At 31.4% G+C, this 20,351-nt stretch overlaps 1 protein-coding gene and 1 long non-coding RNA gene across 5 annotated transcripts; one reads left to right on the forward strand and one right to left on the reverse strand.

Moving 5' to 3' along the window:
- The first annotated feature begins 184 nt into the window (after positions 1-184).
- LOC123670684 lies at positions 185-20,221 on the forward strand. Of its 4 annotated transcripts, XM_045604210.1 has the most exons (5): positions 185-341; positions 5,224-5,559; positions 7,269-7,421; positions 12,610-12,782; positions 19,273-20,221. In XM_045604210.1, the coding sequence occupies exons 3-5, from the start codon at positions 7,387-7,389 to the stop codon at positions 19,824-19,826; spliced, it is 762 nt and encodes a 253-aa protein (XP_045460166.1). In that variant the 5' UTR covers positions 185-341; positions 5,224-5,559; positions 7,269-7,386; the 3' UTR covers positions 19,827-20,221. The 4 variants fall into 4 exon arrangements, with proteins under 4 accessions (XP_045460166.1, XP_045460165.1, XP_045460167.1 ...); XM_045604209.1 differs by lacking the exon at positions 7,269-7,421; XM_045604211.1 differs by lacking the exons at positions 185-341; positions 5,224-5,559; positions 7,269-7,421 and adding an exon at positions 9,658-9,817.
- Positions 15,864-17,143, reverse strand: LOC123670685. The gene is made up of 3 exons (XR_006745959.1): positions 16,732-17,143; positions 16,367-16,508; positions 15,864-16,042 (listed from the first exon to the last, which is right to left on the reverse strand). It is a non-coding gene; the product is annotated as an uncharacterized LOC123670685 (long non-coding RNA).
- Positions 20,222-20,351: the final 130 nt, after the last annotated feature.

Here is a 20,351-nt window from a genome sequence, read left to right on the forward strand (position 1 = left end):
ATTTGAATTAATGATGAATTTGTAAGAATTTTAGGATTTGCATTGTGAAAACTGCGTGTTTATGCATACTATATATAAAGTTATTCAATGAAAGAGTTCAATTCTTGAGTTATATTATTGAAATTCCAATTAGAAGGCCAAAGCTGTATCAACTGTAAACAAATTTCTATGAGAAAACAGCGCAATCTCAGTGGGAATTTCAGCTGATGCAACTTCAATCCTTCAATGGAATCACTTTTGTTTTGACAGTTCGTCATAGAAAGTTAGTGATCGTACTAATTATATATTTTTTTACAAAAATGTGTAAAATGAGTTGTAGCAATCTCAGTAGAAAAATTTTGGTGAGTGTAAATCTGATTTTTCTTTGATCTTGAAAGATTGCGAATGCATGTCATGAAAACAAAGCGCAAAAAAGGTTTTATTGTCTAATAAGGAATTCACGACATACAACCAAAAATACACCTTTTGTTCTCTTTAAGAAGTCATATTTCTTTCATTATAATGTGAGCGGATGTATTTTAATCCAAGATTCTAATTACTATGATCAAATTAAGATCTAGATATCCAAAAAACCTGTAATGTTGTGATCATTCATCAAAAAAAGTCTACAGTTCGAAGAACAGATGTTCTAAAGAATTGAGTGATTGAATATTTTCAAGGAATCATTTTTATTTCCTATCAAGTTTATTTATTATATTTTATATTCTTTCCGCCTTATTTTCTCACAATTTTGAAAAAAGATTCTTATTCATATTTCGAATGTTTGCTTTGAACCGGTCGATTTTCGCACCTTTTCCAACTTTTGATGCTTTAATTTCTCGAGTTGAATGTTTGTTATGAACCAGTTAGTTATACAAGTATCCACTTATCACCAGTTCAATTGACCAATGTAGAAATAAAGTGAATACATACACTGAATTATTTGAATGGATCAAGTATTGAAAATTCTAGAAAGATCTACTTAGAAAGAGTTGTATAATAATGGCATGCAAATATCATTGTGATATATCTTGTTTCTATGTAGTTAATCATCAAAATACCTACTTTATTCCATTGATAAACCTTAGGAATTTATGGGAACATTAAAACGGTGTCTTTTTAAGAATGACATGAAATTTATCACATAATACATTTGAAGGGTATTAAGGGTTATTAAAATGTGGACAATGAGTTCAAAAAATATTTTATTGATAAAAAAAAATTTAAATCAAATCTCCATTTATAATATCTTTAGTTAGCATATCAGACCCTGAAATAATCAAAAACTACAACTGAGAAACTATTAATTTTAATTATTAATTTTTTCAAGACCATTGAATTGAGACCCTTTAGAAATAATTCATTTATGCCAACAAATAATCAAATCATCAAAATATGTTCCATATATACTCAAGTAGGTATTGGCAAATTTTTTATGTCTCATTTTGTCTCGAAAAGGGGGTCTCGTATTTGAATGAGAAAAAAACTACCAGAGTTATGTCAGGGTATTACGATGGTTATTTGATTAGATTTGTCCAGCTTTTGTCCAATAATTGTTTTGAGTTCCCTGAGGTCTCTTGATTTTTTTTCATAGAATGTATGTTTTAGAGAAAAACGAGTACCTACAAAGCAAACAGTATCTACAAAAATAAATTATGGTTCCTCATTTGGCAAATTTAAATCGTTCAATTTTGCGTCGTTGCGAGGTGTGTGTTGAAAAAAATGGTTCACATTTGGCACGATTTTTGTGAATTTTTTTATCGTTCAATCGTCTCTCATCAATGGGAAAATTTGTGAAATTTATTTTTGTAGATTTTTGTGGATAGTGTTTGCTTTGTACTTGATTATCTTGAAATCGGTACATTCTATGACAAAAATTCAAGGGACTTCTTTTAGTAAAACTGTTGATTTCAGAAGTGAAATGATTTTCTCTAAAAAAAACAGTGGTCTAGATTTTCAATAGGAAAAGGATCATCGCATCCCTCTCTATACGCCACTGGATAATTTTGACAGGGGATCATTACCTAATTCGAAAAACTACATTATCTAGACTTCAATACCTAAAAATTAAAACAATCATTGTAATAATACTAGAGTTATAAGTAAAAACCTGAAATTTTTAAAACTTTAACACCCTATATCTCAAAAACGCTGAATGTTAGGAGATGTATATGTTTGTTTATAAAAATTTTTGTTCATGTAAAAGGTTATTGAACCAAAATCTGGACCACCCTGTATGTATATGTATACAATTGTAATATTAATTTCAAAATATTCCAAAAAAAAATATTTTAGAAAATATGTAATAATCAAAAAAATCTAATCACTCAACGTTGCGTTCGTATTAGATTCAAGTGGTCTACATATACAAAATTACCATTTTGTCCCATTTTTGATATTGTTTACTTCCGTCTCATTGACCTAAATATTGCAAATTTTTAGCGAATTAGAAAACAATCGAATCAAAAATTCGGACCCGTACAAAGTTCAAAGATATTGTCGTAAATGTGACAACGCCGGTTCATTCGGAATAAACATTCGTTGGAATTCACCTAACAGAATTTTCCAAGTAGTCGAATTGTTATTGTTTTTATTTAGCCCGTGTGATAAGGAGGATACGTGGGTGACAAGGACGATTATTCGATATTTGATGTACCGGGGTTTGTCGAAAAGTCCTCGGCCAATTGTTTCAATTTAGGGCTAGTTTAGAAATAATTCCATGAATTTGGAAATCGTCGAATATAGAGTGTTCCAAAATAACGAAAAAAGTTCCCAGGTTCGCAAATACTTACTTGAGAATATTTTACAAATTTTTCCCTTTTTGGTATTATTACTGTAAGGGCTTAACACTAATGCTTTCGAAGTTATGAGTTTTTGAAATTTTCATTCGTATATCGAAAAGTTAGATGTTCCAAAAAGATTTCAACTCTTTCGGGTAATTAAGAGGAGTTTATACCACGTGACTTTCTCGTGATCTGCCAAAGTTTAACTACTCCTCCTACCCTGAGGTAGGAGGATTTTTTGATATTCCACCACTTTTCAGGACGAGTGAAGCAAATTGAAATGTTCCTCTGATTAATCGTGCTTTTCTACCACATGCAAGAATTCAAAATACGTTTTTACTTCTTCATTTTGAATTTTAGAATAGTTATTTATAATACAAGTGCAGAAGGCATTGGTATTCTTCCACGAGTTCAAAATTCAAAAACGAGCCACGATGTGGCGAGTTTTGGAATGAACGAGTGGTAGAATTAGCCTTCTGTACGAGTATTATACATTATTTTCTCTAATTCATTGCATTTTTAATGAAATTAATGAAATATTTCCATAAATATCATTTAGTGATTTTTGCATTGAAAAATGTTGGTTGGCACAACTGATTTCTTTAAGGCAAATTGATGAATTGACAGATAAAGCCGTGGCGGAAAATTCGGAGTACCAACATATAATAATCAAATATAACCATGAAAACTGTGCGTTTCTGATATATTCTCGCACGATCTTGTTCTACAAGATGTGGAAGAATGAACGGAATAACCACAGAATTAGAGAAAAACCGTTTTTCAGCCTCTCACAGTAATTTTATATAATATTTTTATGTGATAATTCATGAAAAATGTTTTTTCGGAAAGTTATATCATGCATATATTTATTCTTCAATAAAAAATTAATTTAATCCTTTTTTTTTCTATTTCAAAAATTAATAAATAGGACTTTCCGCAATGACGTACACTTTAAAATGAATAATAGTGAAAACCTCATATAAATCGATGGTCTCTAATGCAACATAAAGCGCACTAATATTTGAACTGATCGCTGAAACGGTATAGATAAGCATAATAAGGTTTTTTTAGTAGGATTTCAGAACGAATGACCCCAGGTTCGAATCCCGCTGCTAACTACTCATTGAAAAATTTTGTATTGTTATTTTTTTTTTGTTTGACTTGCTGATGACCGATCCGTTATCAAATTTTATTTTGTCAGGCCGTATACACGATAACTTGCGAAGGCAAGCACCTAGAGACTTGAAATTTGCAGGGTAGGCCTGCATCTTGATTACCTTGGTCGTTCGAAATTTTGTTTTTTTTTTAATTTCGAAATTAAAGATTCGATCGAGATTAAAAATTGCATTTGAGCGTAAAATACCAATTTGAAGTCTCCTGTAGAATTTTATGAAATTCAAGAAGAATATCGAAAAAAAGTTACTTGAAGTCTGGAGCTTTTGAGCGTTCATCCGTTCATGCATTGTACCATTGGATACCACTACAGAGTAATAAACATAAATAGAGGAAGTATACGCAATTTTTACATGTCCCCAACATTGTTAGATTACGTTGTCGGATTCTCATATATTTTCAAATCCACATTTTTACTATATCATTATGAATGTGTATTATATTGAATGAAATATATTTATTTGAGTGATTTCCGATTAAATATGCAAATTTGAATATTTGAAATCCGATATTTTTCCTTATTGTTGAATTCATAATTATCAAAATATTTATTATTTTCTGTATCAACCTGCTGAAATACAATGTTTGGCAACTTTTGCTCTCCTAGTGTCATCGGTTGTTTCACGTCGTTAGGCGCGCTTGAAGTTGGTTTTCGGAATTTCTGATATATTTAAGTATTTATTCCAATACATTTTGAGTTAATATGCAACGTTGATTCACTAAGGGACATAAGAAGTGCGTTCTCCATGGAGAAACTCGCGAATTGAGTGAAATATCGTATCACTGATATGTTTTCATTTCTGCGCGCTTCCTGTTCATGTTGGGGACAATATTTGCTTACTGTAAATGACAGAATACGCTCTATCTATGTTTATTACTCTGAGAATACCACATATATTCTTACATACAGTCTCCAAGGCTGCAATTGGCCCATAAATGAACCAGCGATCAAAAGCTCCCGATTTCACTTTACTGTTTTTCTAATTTTTTATGATTCAATACTTTAATGAGACTTTTAAATTGACAGTGAATACCGGTTTGGACTAGATTTCTTATATTTTTAAACGTCATTTGCGTATTTGTGGATAAGGGAGAAGCCCATTGTTATTGAAGTGGTTTCAATTTGAAAATGTACCAAGCTCGTGTTGGCATTCAGGATGGAAAATGGGGAAAATCACGAGAATGTCGGAAAACCGCCTGAAAAAGTGTCACTCGTGCATCCGTATAACTATTCTCGTTCTGGCAGACCTCCATCGCAATGTTCTAACACGTGATTTTTCTTTTTCAGCTCAGTAAAATGGCCAAGGCGTACTCTTAAGCGTACAGCACCAAATTTATTATTCCTCCTATTTATCTATAGTTAAATATATAGCATAGCCTATCTGATTTCTTTCCACTCGTCAACCATTATCATTTCAATCGATTTTTACCAGTTTTTCAATTGTTCAATATCAGTTTTGAAAATGCCTAATTGATCGTTTAAGTTTGAAGGAATTGCAACATTTTTCTGACTCGCTTTTTCTCGAACGGGATAAAATATAAATTTGGTCATGGCTGCTTCTGAAGGACGTACGTTGTCTGCTGCTGTTTCTATACCACAGTGGATGAAGAACAAGATGACCAAGTAAGTATTAAAAAAAAAAAAATACTTAAGTTACAATATTTTTGAAAAAAATCAATTAAATAACTAAGTTAATGACCGAAAAATAACATACCTTATAGGCAACTAAGCCTTTCATCATTTCAAACAATAATTTAACAACAAAATAATTGCCACATTAAAAAAAACATTCATTTTTGTCCTCCTTGAAGTAGATTTTTGAAACAGATAATGCAAGAAAAGCAAAAAGCAATATTACTGAGAATAAAACAATGAAATATAAACTGAAGAAATGAAAGTAAATATAGAAAAGAATGAAGAATTGTGGATTATATAAACGTGACTAATTGTTATTGAATTGTATTTTTTCATTAACTTAATTATTTCTACTTACATTTTCTGTTGGATTCTACTCCAATTTTCAATTATTATCGATAATGGTGATAATGGAAGTCACAGGTTATTTCGAAATATTTTATTTTGCATGTTTTGTAATATATTCCATTATTTCGACTAAAGTGCAAAATTAGGAAATTTGTATTATTGCCCGAATAATAAAATGTGCATACAATAACAATAAGAAAATCGAATGTTGGAAATTGATAAACAATATAATAGGAGATATAATTTATTGAGTGGAATAATTTTGTTTTATTATTTACAATGCTGAAACTTGGATATCGTCGAGTAAAATATTGAAGCTTCCATAAAATTTTCACAGTTCATATTTTGGATTGTGTAGAACTAAAAAATCGAAAAAATATTAAATTTGGAAAAAAATCTGTTGCTTTCTGCATTGATTTTCACTATTTACTTTGAAGGGGAAAAATTGAAGAAATACCATTTAAAAAATTCAATCCTGGGAAACTAAAACCAACACGATCATGAAATATAAAATATACAGGGTGTTTCCTAACTACGGTATAAAACTTCAGAGGGTGATTTGTTGAGTCGTTTAAAAGAAATCCTATTTGTCTAGAGTACCTTCGTTTTTTAAAAAAAAGGAATTTGAAAAACATCATACCAATTTGTTTGGAATTTGGTAAAGTAATTTGAAGTAATAAGGCGTTTATTTAGCCCTAACTAGATTAAAATCATTAGGTCCAGTGGCGTCCCAGGGGGCACGACATCAGCCAACAATATTGAGACAATAGCACGCCACTGACTATTTGTATTTATTGATTTTTTCAAATTAAGAAAATCGAAATTCTATTTTTGGTGACTTCTGTTTTCTTCATACCAAGGCTCTTTTCGAGAAAACAAATCAGTACCCATGGACAATCTAAAATAAACTAAAAGTAAAAATGAATAATTTCGACCTTATGATTTCAAACGGCTGTACCAAATTTCAACCAAACCGTTTTAAGAATATTTATGATAGTTTATAAGTCGATAAATTTCGCGTTGAAAGAGAAAATAATAAATCATATTTTTTTTTCTTTCCCAATTTTTTTTACTAAGAACACTTCTTTCATTATCAGATTGATATGAAATGTTCCATACTACACTTGTAAGAGTTGAATCATGAAATTAAATTATTAAAAAAAAATCATCCCCCTTCCAAACATTTGAAGATTCTGATGAACCAACAGTAGAGAACCAATCTCAAAGTCATTTAAAACCACAAAACAAACAAATTAACCATGGATGATTTGTTTTCTAATCGGGTCTATTCAATTTGAATATACCATTGAGATAGATATAAAAGAAGAAGAAAAATATTTGTGTTTCAGTGATTTTTACCTGAAAATTACTAGTTAAAAGGCAATTTCCAACATCTTCATTCGTTATACATAGTTCGGGAAGATATCTCCATATCCTAGTGTGGTTACTTCAGTTTTTGAGTTCAAAATGTTCCCCAAAAGAGATTGGAGCCAATTTATGAGGTAAATTAGTCTGTATTAATTTATTGTTGTTTTTTCCTTTTTCTAGATGAAATCAAAAATGTTTTATTTTTATTCAAAATGGAAAGCACCCTAGGAGAATACGCTCTATAATGCCCGCCACTCACGAAGCGTTTCTTCAAGCGTTTGGTAGCAAGCGTCGAAGAGATTCCAGTCGGGCAGTCAAATTCATACTCTGATTTACAGTCGTACGGCCGTGTCCCGAGCTGTCTGACTGGAATCTCTTCGACGCTTGCTACCAAACGCTTCGTGAGTGACGTCATCACTAATAGAGCGTATTCCTAGGACCGTTCTTGAATTATATTAATTATTTGATATAATTCATTATGTCAGGTATTAAAATCATTATTTCTTTTTAAATGCTCATTTCCAAAAACATTCGAAATGCATAAATTCAAAACATACCTATCTCAAAAGACTCATTTGAAGCTGGTTGAACTATTTTTCAAATGCGACTGTTTCATGCCTAGGAAGCTTTTGTTGTTCTGTGACTTCTTGCCTGAACCTTTCTAGGTAATAACAGTTACGTTTACTCAAAATGAACTATTGTTAGTTTACGTTCCGTACGGTCTTCGACTATTTTTTGGTTTTCTTTGAACTAAAGTGAATATTTCAAAATGTTTTCTAGAAAAGATTGGGATGAAATTATGAGGTAATTGTAGCTTTGAATTGCTATTTTTGAAATTCAATAGATAATCGTTTCAAACTTCTTGATTATTTGTAGATTTGGTCTAGTCAGTTAAAAAAAAACAGTAAGTAGAATAATTCTAGAAATGCGTCCAGAATATAATATAACGAACAGATATCAAATGTTTGATTCTTAGGTTTTTTGTTGTTATTGTTGTTTATTGTTATTATTTTTGTCTAATGTCCATTTTTTGAATAACATCCATATATTTTCCAAAAAAGTTTGACAATAATCCAAAAATACCAAACATACCTGTGTCAAAAGACTCATTTGAAGCTGGTTGATTCATTTTATAAACAGGAATGTTTCATTCCAAGAAAAATACTTCCGTTCTTCTCTGACTTCTTGTTTAACCCTTTCTTTGTAATGACAGATCTGTTAACTTCAAATGAACTATTGTTATAGTTCAAGTTCCTTGCGGTATTCGCCTATTATTTGGTCTATTCGAACTAAAATGAATAATCCATATTTCAAAATGTTCTCTAAAAAAGATTGAAGAGAAATTATGAGGTAATTGTAGCTTGAAGTTTAAAATTTGGTATTTAATCTTTCGAACTCCTTCATGATTATATGATTTTGTGTTGACAATTAAAAAGAAATGTAGAATGTATTTAGAAAATAAACACTAGAATATAATATCACAAATACGAAATACATATTATGTTTGCTTCTTAGACTTTTTGTTCGAATTGTTTATTTTTTTTTTTGTTCTTTTTTAAATGATTCATTATTTGTACTTATCAGTATTTTATTTATAGTGTCAGTGGTTTTTTGGTAAGTTAATTGACCTAATGGATGTCTTGTAAATCTCCGGTCGCGTATAGGTATAGTCCACAATTGTGTCTTACTCAAATTGAATTGACGTAATGGGTGTGTTGTTGATTAATTAAATGACATGATTTCTGAACTCCGTGTGAGTATAGTCCACAATTGTCTCAATATAACAAAAAAAAAAACAGTGCTAATCACTTTAAGGGTGTGCCTTACCTTTCTCACTAGGTTCCTTAGTGCTGTTTCATTTTGATTCTATGCCGAAATCGTTTCATCAATTCTTTCAATTTTTGTAAAAAACCTTAGCGTCGCTTCTCAGCATATACTGAATATTTTTATTTTTACAAAGACCGTTATAATTTTTGTTTTATATCACATCAAAAATTGGAAGATTTCAAAATTTTTTCATTATCATGAAACACTATTTGAGCCAATTGTCATTTTTCTTATTTGGTAGTATTTCCAATTATTTATATTCTAAATTCTCAGATTGAAATACTACACGAAAATTTTTTTTTTTTATTTTTAAATAGATTGTATGTATTTTTCAGATTGTATACCATAAATTTTTTTCGATGTAAATGCGAAGAAACCGTATCAACCTATCGTTTATCTTCCTTTTTTCGATTGTGATAACCTTTAAATTACATGGCGAGATCTATCGGTCAATTGTTGGAACTGCCTTATATCTGAGCAAGGTCCCAAAAATTCATTATCTATGTTTTCGAACGAATATCTTTTTATTCCGATCTGAATGCATCTCCATTTGTGCAGAAACTCCTATCATTCATTATTTACGCGTGTGTCTACATCGTGGAAATAGGTTCAACCAATCGTCTGATACGCAGTAGTTGTTTGAGTGTTGAAGTTGGCAATAGGGAAATTTTACAATGTTGAAAAGCGGAAATCTCTCTGTTAAGTGAGTAAGATTAAGTATTTCACGTCATTTCCACACTTCATCATTATCTGTTTTTATTCGAGTAGATGTTTGTAATGTCCTTTGGAAATTTGATTCGATGTCATTCGGAGAATGTTACGGTTTGGAATTTTGAATTTTCGTCAGGACGGAGTTTATATGTTTTCCCTGATTTCCCAGAAGACACTACGAGACTAAATTATAAATGATCTATTTATTTTTGTAATTGTATTTTCTTCACGATTTGTTTAATTCTATATACATTGTACGAACTTTGGTTTGTGGAATGTGTAGAGAACCTTCAATAATAATGATGAATGAGTTTATTCAAATACAATAAGTAGGTATTTCTCGGAAACTATATAAATAGTTTTTGCATGGAATTTTGTACAAAAATCGATCTATATTCTGTATTGATCCTCCTAACTCAATTACATTATACATTATTATTTTGAACAGAAAAAAAATAAACTACAACATTCATTTCACATTTCACAAAAATCATTTCTCGGATACTTTACACGATAATGAAATTTGAAACAAGTATTTATAGGATGATTACAAACACAGTATATTTTACCGCAAAGTCCCAGCTCTCATAGTTTCTGAGCTATGAATTTTTGAACTTTTATTCGTATCAGTTGTACTAAGATTAGACTGTTTTTTCTTGAATGATTGATTTTGTTGACAGTCAGTTGAAGGTCAGTTTATTGAAATAAAAAACCACTTCTTGAATCATCGCCGAAATGTTTCGATTTTTGTTTTACATCTTCAGGGCTCTCAAATGAGACACAGAAAATTGTACTACATGTAGAACAATTTCTATATCTCATATTTTTATGATCTTATGCTACTAAAAACAAAATGAAATGAAAATATGACAGTCATATTCACAGAATATCCTTTCATTTACCATGTTGGATTTTATTTTTGTATTAGGATACTATTTCACAAGAGTTGAAAAACTTATGCAATAAATCGTAATCATCAAAATATATTTTCGAATTGAGAAATTTTGTTCGTTAAAAAGTTCTGTTCAAATGTGCAATAAGGATTGCATGTTTCCCCCTATAAGAAACCACGAAAAATTCAAAGAAATTTTAAGACAAAAAATCTTTTTTTTACTTCTTTTTGGAAACGTCTAACTTTTCAAGGAAATATTCAAGAGACCCCTCTTTGATTTTCGACTAAGATTAACCACATAAAAGCTATCGCACTTATTTGGAAACACCCTGTATACAAGAATTGACAACAAATAATTATTGAATTGTGAACGTGCAATGTTATGACTGAATAGAATATTTTCTATCGATAAGTGCTAGCTCAATTGGTTTCGGGGTGATAAATTTATCAATATTCTACTTTGAATTATGACAATTGCAATCACTTCTCCAGTAGTCTGGTTGTCACAGGTCGAACTTAAAAAATCAACATGATATATTATTATTTATCTGAATCTTGTACTAAATTTCTCATTTCACAAACAGAGTAAGATGATATCCAATTACATTGAGCGAGGTGAATTTTATTTTTCAAAAACAAATGATCTATAGTGTCTTTATCTCAGGTTATTCCTGTTATCGAGTGCATATTTAAGTTATGGTTTTTCATAAGGTCAACAATTTTTCGCCGTCTGTTCCCCTTCTCAGTTCTGAAAGAGATCCCCAGGTTGCGTTGAAATCTGAACAGTCAATTTTTCGATTGCAATCAATAGATATTCGCGCCAAATACTTTTATGTAATAGTTATTACAAAAGTTTTCTACACTCCCAAGGTTTCACGGTTCGGGACACACTTTCTTTGTCGTGGATAATCCAATATTAACGTTCGAATCTATTTTATCAGTTTGGGGTTCTCGTTTGTTGAATTCAGCTTCATTGGTATTGGAGTTTGCTATATTATGTGAGTTTTCCGATGTAATGTTGTTCAAGAGTGCAAGGGAATATCTTCTCTGATTTTTATGGAAATTATTTATGATAAATAGTGAGCATTGACTTCATCTGATGTTCCCTCAAAAATGAAATGACCTTATCAATGAATAAGAGAGACTGGACACCACCACTGGTTTCTACCTATGTTTGTCACTTTATTTTTCGAGATGCCGTTGATTTAGTAATTGTTTATTTCTCTGTAGTTCTGAATTAAATAATACAGATTTTTCCAATAGGAATGATATGATTTGAGATGGTTATAATAGCAACACTGCATTATTTTTGACATTTCTTATGTCATTTGTGTGCAGTAGGTTATGCTAGTTAATCCTGGAAAGATACGTTTCCAAAATGCTTAGAAATTGATAAATTGTTTCAAAAAATCAATTATCCTTCGTGGATAGTGAGATAAATTCAAGAAGGATTCATGAATAAAATTATTCACTTAATTCACTCACTATTCATCGTATTGTAGACAAATTTAAAAGTGAATTTTCATTACACCATTTTTTTTTAATTTTAAACGTTGTTGAAGCCTTTATTTTTCCAGGATTAACTGGTATAATCTACTGAACCCAAATGACATAAGAATGTCAAAAAAATAATTCACAGTGTTACCATTTCAACTTGTATCATTCCTATTGGAAAACCCTTTAAATGTAGAAATTTCAGTTGCTGAATGAAAAACAATAGCAGTGTTTTAATATGGGATATCTAAAGTAAAAAAAACCAAATTTTATTTAAAATATTTTTTTATATGGTGAAATTGAAAACAGAATTAATAATAGATACGATTGTGAACAAATATACCTTCTATTCATTGTGATTTTTTTTGTTTATAGTTCTGTATTTTTTTTTTTTGTAGGTTCGATTTCGAACAGAGCGCTTTCTCACCAACAGAAATCGACGATAGCTACCTGTTGTATTATCGTTATCCAAGGGAACAAGAGAAAGATCTCACCTCAAAATCGCCAATCAAGCAAGTGGATCCTTCTAAGTACACTCTACCCTGCCAAAAGTACCTGAAAAATGGAAATGGTAAGCTAAACACCTTTTCACCTCAATATGTAGAAATTCTGATTACCTCGGAACAATTAAAAGTCGACTTGAGTTCCATTATGGGTTTTGACATATTGTCTGTAATAAATAACTTATGAATAGTTTGAGGGGACCATTTGACATTTCTGTGATGTTAACAATTCAATTCTTGGATACTGTAGAATCTGTAATTACCGAAAATTTTGCACAATGGTTTTTATTATGCCCAAAGGATTAAGATTTTGTGAAAGTTGTGGGGCCACCTTAACATTCCACTGAGAATTACTTTTCATAAACAGAGAAGAAAGTTGAAATAGTAACATTTTTATATTTCGTCCCAAAAACGTTTTTTTTTTTGGTGTATGAAGTCTATTGATCTGATTTATAACTAGGAAAAAGCGGTTTATCAACCAATTTTATATTATCAATCATATCATTCATTCTTTTGGAATCGGCGAAGACAAAAATGATATCCTCATTTATATCCTCAACTTGTGTTTGCGATTCAAGGCTGAAACAATAATTTTCGAACCGCAAAATGTAAAATCAATCAAACCAAATTCTAGTATAAAACAGAATTGGATGATTCCAGATTTCTACTTCATTATTCATAATCTTTTTTATGAATTGTAATATATTATTTTTTATTAATCTTTTTCATTTCACCTTTTGTTTGTTTGATTTGTTAATTTTTTACTTCCGAGTCATGAATCCTGTTTTCGAATAAAATTATTAATGCGGTAAAGCAATCAATTTTTCTTCCTATTGCAAATAGTTCTGATAGTTTCAGAGAAGCTTTAAATAGTAAAAGGACCGATTTATGTTTATATTTCACAAAAATATTTTTTTGGATTCGTTCGAAGAATAAAAAATTAACTCTCCTTTGGAATTTTTAGTTTTCGTTTATATTCCAAAAATCGAATTTGAAAAATCTGTCCGTACGCCGCGCCGTCTAGAACTTTTCTCAGAAAATATGAGATATATTGGCAGAAAAATTGGTACGAAACTAGGTTAAAATAAAACTGAGCAATTTCCACTAATCTTTTAATGTTTGCTGCAATTGTTGCGCTTCTTCAAGTTACCAGAATGTAACCTGAAGAAGCCACTATAATGAAGTTCCACTAAGCAAGGACTTTCTCTTTTTTGTTTTTATTTTCTCGAGTTTTAATTCATTTTCTTTCCATTTTATAATTGTAATCGATTAATTTATAGGGTGTCCCATTTAATCAGAAATTAATTATCCTTTTCAGAGAAATAAAGGGGAGGTGTTTTTTAAATGGGACACACTATAATATTATTATTAACAAAAAAACAAGAGTAGGGGTTTCCACCCATAAATTCAAAATTACAAAAATAAAATGGAATTTATAAACTACTAGAATATCACTTGATTACAATTATAAAATGAAGACGAAATGACTCAAATCCCGAAATGAATGAAAAATATTTATATACATATAGGGTGTCCCATCAGAAATGTCGAGAAACTCAATATATTTGAAACGGATTACAATTTTGAAAAACCGGTAACGGGATGCTTTTCGACAAATCTGCGGCTAATAAAGCCTTCTTAAGGCTCCTAGCAAATGATACATTCACACCACAAACAGCTGAATTAAACTTTCACTGAAAATTGTTACAATAGTAGCAATGCGCGCTCTACTAGTTACCAACAAGTGATTTAACTACTAGGTACTATTTTTTTTAATTAATTTCTAATCGAACGTAAAGACGCAAGAGCTTTTTTATTAACGAACGAACTTTATTTTTTTAACGAAAAACAGTTTTTTTGGAAATGTAAGTTATTCAGGTAAACGCAGAATGTAAACAAAAAGCCGCCATATTTAGGCTTAGAAACCGGCAGTCAATCAGAAATGAGACCATTCGGGTCGCAACTGTGTGTCGCCACTGTGTTTGATCGAGTCACTGTAACGTCCCCCAATACGCTCTATTAGTGATGACGTCACACACCGCCATTTTAGTTCTCCTGTCAGTATTCGGAATCCAAACAAACAAATTGTCATTCAAATTAGTTCGTTGTCGTTGAAGAAATTGGGTTATTTTTTTAAATAAGGTTATTTAAGGAACGATTTTACTATTAATTGATAGACAGAAGGCACGAGATTAATGCATAATTAATAAGTTCGAACTTGAAGTTCAACTAATAAACACGGCTTTTTACAAAATCTGGGGAATGATACAGGATTCAAACTTACTGGTATTAACCTCGTTCCTTCTGTCTATCAATTAATACTGGAATCGTTCCTCAAATACTCTTATTTATGAAAATAAATCAATTCCTTTAACGACACCGTACTAATTTGAATGACAATTTATTTGTTTGGATTCCGAACACTGACAGGAGAACCAAAAATGGCGGTGTGTGACGTCACACTAATAGAGCGTATACTGAACATTATTCAATAAGCTTATCGAGCTTATTCGTCGAAGAGACGATAATGAACCTTAGGTTGAAGTTTTCTGATCTTTTTCGAATTTTCTTCGTTAGAAAAGCTCCATTTCTCTCACATCTGAAAATTTCTCATCTGTTTACACCGATTTACAACCAATAATATTATCATCGCTGAAATTTCCCAACATCATTATGATGAAATATCGTCGACAATAGCGAGATACGAAATTTGCAGATAGGCTGATGCAATCGGAGAAAAGCATGGCGGATCGCGGAGATGATTTTTTTTTCGACATCTTATCCAAGGTCGAGAAAGCAAAATTCGACGATAAGTCGACGATCCTTTCACGACGTCACGAACGGGAAGTGATCATAGAACAAGTATGTATAGAATGGAAACTCTCATGATAAAATTAACACTGCTTTCAGCGACCTCTTGCGGTTGTTTGTGAAATTATAAAATGAGCGCGCGAAAATTTGAAATGCTTTGTATTGAAAATATTTCAATTCAATTCAAGATTTTGAATGTGAAAATAAACAACGTACGAAAATAAGGTAATAAGCATTTCTTTTTGAATGAGCTATATTACCATTATATTCCTGTACGAGTTCTTTCACATCCAATATATTTGACAAGAATAGAGGCTTAAGTTCAGAGAAAACACAAATTCATATAAAAAAATCATCTATTTAAAATTTTACATTTTTTTAAATATTTCTAGTATGCCAAATTTTTAATGTGTCCTTCACAATTGCATATTCAGGCTATCAAACAGCTTATCCATAAAAATCATCAGCTCTGCAGTGCCCACAGCCTCTAGTGTCAATTAATTGTTGTCCTCGATATCTGTAGGAAGCAAAACATTCATAAGTACTTATATTTTCATCAAATTTATTGCAATAAATAGTTCTTAATTGACTCAATCAGAATTGAAAACTTTAATATACCATTTGTTTAAAATGTTGGAACTCACAACTACTTCCAAAAGTGTGCCCGATTAAAAGCTGTTGGAGAAACATAATTCATCAGTCTACTGAAATTTGCTGACGAATTAAGTTTCTCTACATTTTTTAGCCGCTCTTTGTATGATGAAACTTTTTTTGGATAATTCTCAGTTTTCTACTCTGATCAATCAGACATTTTGATAGATAACGTTCATTTTCAGTTAACCTTTTTCTATATATTATTGAAGTTTTCTGAGGGTGCTTAAAATTCTTCAAAGTCTCTGTTGATACTTCCCTCTCAACATCACTTTGGAGATGTATTCCTTCAGTGTCATGAACTTCTCCATCTTCCCCTTGATTTGAAGATCCTGTGAAATATAAATAGAGAAGTAAATAATAATTTTCTTGCCAATCATATATATTTATATATACATATGCAAAACTACTATTGAGGGTAAGTTTTTAAACAAAGATAATATTTATGGACAGCCGAAACATTCGTCTACGGTTAGCACTTCTCCTTGAGGACTATACTTAATCGCTTATCGTTTAACTTTTACACAGAAGAAAATATAACAAAATTTAACTCACCAGGAAGAAATAATTCAGGGATAGCAGTTGTCAAATTCCTTTAAGGCTATCTAATTTCACTTCTTACAAATTTGTTGAGGAGTTTTAGAGTTGAGCAATGGATAACTAACTTTTTCGAGCCAAAGTTTGAAAATTGTTGGCTGCTTCTCTTCATTCGAAAACGATGACGTTTACTATACATATCTCCACAGTTAGGAACACAATATTTGTTGGATTTCAAAGTTGACTGCGACATAATAAATCTCTTACCAAAAATAAGGTTCGACGGATCAACTGAAAATTTTTGAGGTTAAGTAAATAATTCTCGAGGTAAACAGAAAATCAGCGATGCGAGCGGTCTCTGGAAGGTGTTGGTGGAACTAAATTACTGTTTCAGAGTTTAGTACCTCAGTTTCTCCTCTATATATACTTACTCTATGGAAGTGATCTCCGTAATGTCACGGGATAATTATAATGGCACAGGTGAGACGGCTGCTGTGCCAGGAATGCTAGTGCGACGTTGCCATTTGTTCGACCGGTGGGAGGGAAAAATTCCTTTGTGCTGTGTATTAGGGTCCGATATTGGGATAGGTCCTTGCTAATTCTGCTTTGGCTCTAATTTTACATTGAATAGAACTAGGACATTGAGAATTGTACAGGGTGTCCCAAATCAATAATAATAAAACACTCAGGTGCAAAAAATTGAACAAGTTAATTTTCTCATTTTAGCTCAATTTTCAAACTTTTTTTCGTTTTGCTGTAGACAAAATCATTAATTACAATTTGCATATTCATTTCTTCGTCAAATGCTGGCTTATTAGTCACTATACCTACAGTGTAATTCAGGTGTTTGTTGTTAAACCCTAATTTTGAAACATTCTGTGGAATAATTGGTTGGTAAAATTTTTAAATTACAAATTTTCATCAAGAACCATCTCTTTTCAATATTTTGTTTCTTGGTTCTTGTGCACTAGTACATTTTTAAGAGCGAAATGAACTTGTTATCAACGGTTTACTTTAGGACTCTTTATAGAACAGTATGAAGCGACGTATGCAGGCTAGAGGGGGAAATACAAAAAAATTAATCTGAAATATAAAAAAGAACGTAATTTGAAAAAAATTTGACCACGAAGTGATTCCACAAGATATTTCAAAATTAGGGTTTAACAAAAAACTTCTGATTAACACTGTATTGTGACTAATGAGCCAGCATTTAAAAAGAGATTGAATGTGCAAGTTGAAATTTATAACTAACGATAACTGAAAATTGTGCTAAAAATGAGAAAGCTATGAGATCCAAATTTTATACCAACATTTTGCTTTTATTTGCACCTGAGTGTGATAACAATAGTGCGTCTATTGTAATAAAAAAATTAAACATGATATGGAGACGAAGCCTAGCTTAAGTTACTCCAATTAACCCTAAAATAAAAAAAAAATCATTGAACTCAACTTATCAGTTTCCTCAACAACTTTACCCCCAAAATTTTTCTCAATGAGATCACTGCACATGAAATTCAATGAAAATAAAGTATTTTCACTGCATTATAAGTGAAAGAGCGCTGAAACATGACTTAACCGAATTTAGACAACATAAGCCTTTGTCCATTCCTAATGGCAACTTCATGAATATCGCGCCTAAAAATAATATTTCCCTTCAAATAAGGAAGAATAAGAAACTCAAAATTTTCTGTACCGTTATCGTCATCTGAAGCTGAAAAATATTCTCGACCCTTACCCACGAAGTTTATTTAATTGTTGTCTAGAGATGAAATCTCGAGCTGGAAAAAATGAAAAAAAAAATGGCCCACTTTCGAGCTCGAATTTTGAGAGAATTAATTTGGCGAAAAAACTCGATGATCTGTGTACTGCCTTGGAAATATTTGAATTATACAAAACATTTTGAAGGCCTGCATGGAGGGAACATACACAAAATTAAACAATTTCGGACTGCTGATTTCCAAGTTTTGGATATCAGAAACTTAGGTCAATTTTCATGAATCGCCCTGTATCCTTGAAATTAATAGCTTCAGGATACACGACAGGATACTTTTCTGACAGGCCTGGATTACTTTCATTCACCACTAGGCTATGGCCAAGCACAAAAAAAAGGGATCTCATTTGTTGTAGAAAGTTTTATGGTTTATATTAAAACAACACAAGTTTGTATTATTACTTCAAGACTAATTGCAATAAAAAACGAATGATTACACCAGTGGATTATCTTGAAAGTGAATGTTTTTGTTTCATGTTTATAGCACCAGTAATAAAGAAGTAATGAGGACTTTTCATTTCATGCCATTCTCCAATTTTCTCTCATAGCTTGGAAACAATCGAATTTATGAGGTTGCGGTTTTCTTGTTCAAATTAATTCTCTCATTCATTTTCTTCTAGTTCGAAGGGATTCTGAGATTTCCTCACTAAACAACGAATTTGGGACACCCGATACAATTCTAAATGTCATTTCAACAATTTTTATAAGAATGAACAAAAATGAGAAATGTGCTATTCTTTAAGTTTTCAAATATTATTCAGTGATCTAATTAACACTTTTTTTTCCAGAATGTGCCACTGCCCAACGTGTCGTTTATCCAATCCAAGCCAAGACAAAATCCAGCGGTGTCGACGATGGATTTAAGGGTGAAGCAGCCAAGTGCGGCAGCTCCATCATCAGTCTCGCCAACATGATGGTCTCAGGCAGGGTTGTAAGAGGTTTCGAAGTTGAACCTGATTTAAAGAAAGAACAAGATGACGTCGACATGCCACCTCAAGGTTTCGACCCTATGTTGAGGAGAGGAAGTAAATCCTTGCCAGCATCCCCTCTAGGGTCTCCCAGGGAGTCGCCAAAAGCCCGCAGGAAGTACAACAAGTATTTCACAGGTGCTTTTGTCGATGCCGACACGAAACACCAGGGTAGCTGGTTATTGTCCAACCTGCTTGCCAGAAGGGAAAATGTCTCCCAGTCCTGTGATTTGATTGCCGAAGAAGAAAGTGAAGACACCAAAAGTCTCCACCCCGAAGAAGTCATCACGCCTATAATCAAGAAGAAACCTACACTCGTTCCGAAACCCTCAGAATTGAGGGAAATGAATTTTTGGTCACCAACTTCTATGTAATTTTCGATATTTACAAACTTTTGGTATAATTTTTGACAAAGTAAAATGTGTAACATTACGTTCAGCACCAATTTTGTAACTTCTTATAGATGTTAACAATGACGAATTAGATTTGTTATTAGTAGATCTTTTTTAGACTCTTCATAAATAAGCCGATTTCTGTTTTATCCTTGTTTTGATAAATAAGTTGGTTATGTGCAATTTCCAGAAACATTGTAAATAATTTTTTTGTTTGTGAAATTTTCTTTCAGTATTTTGGTTATCAACATCTTTCTCATTGTAACCTACTGTATTTTATTTTGTTTAATTTATTTTTATGGTAATTATTTGAGTGGTAGATTTAAGGTTATATATAGGTGAGAAATGATAAGAATAAAAATAATATTATTTTATTACATTTGCTTTTTTTTGTACCCTATACTTAAAATTTTATTAATGGAAAATATCGGAGTATCCTAAAATTCCTTACTTCGAAAGGAACTATTTAGCTATCGAACACAATAAACAAATTAATAAATTCAAATA

This window comes from Harmonia axyridis, chromosome 1 (assembly GCF_914767665.1).
Source record: "Harmonia axyridis chromosome 1, icHarAxyr1.1, whole genome shotgun sequence".
NCBI lineage: Eukaryota > Metazoa > Arthropoda > Insecta > Coleoptera > Coccinellidae > Harmonia > Harmonia axyridis.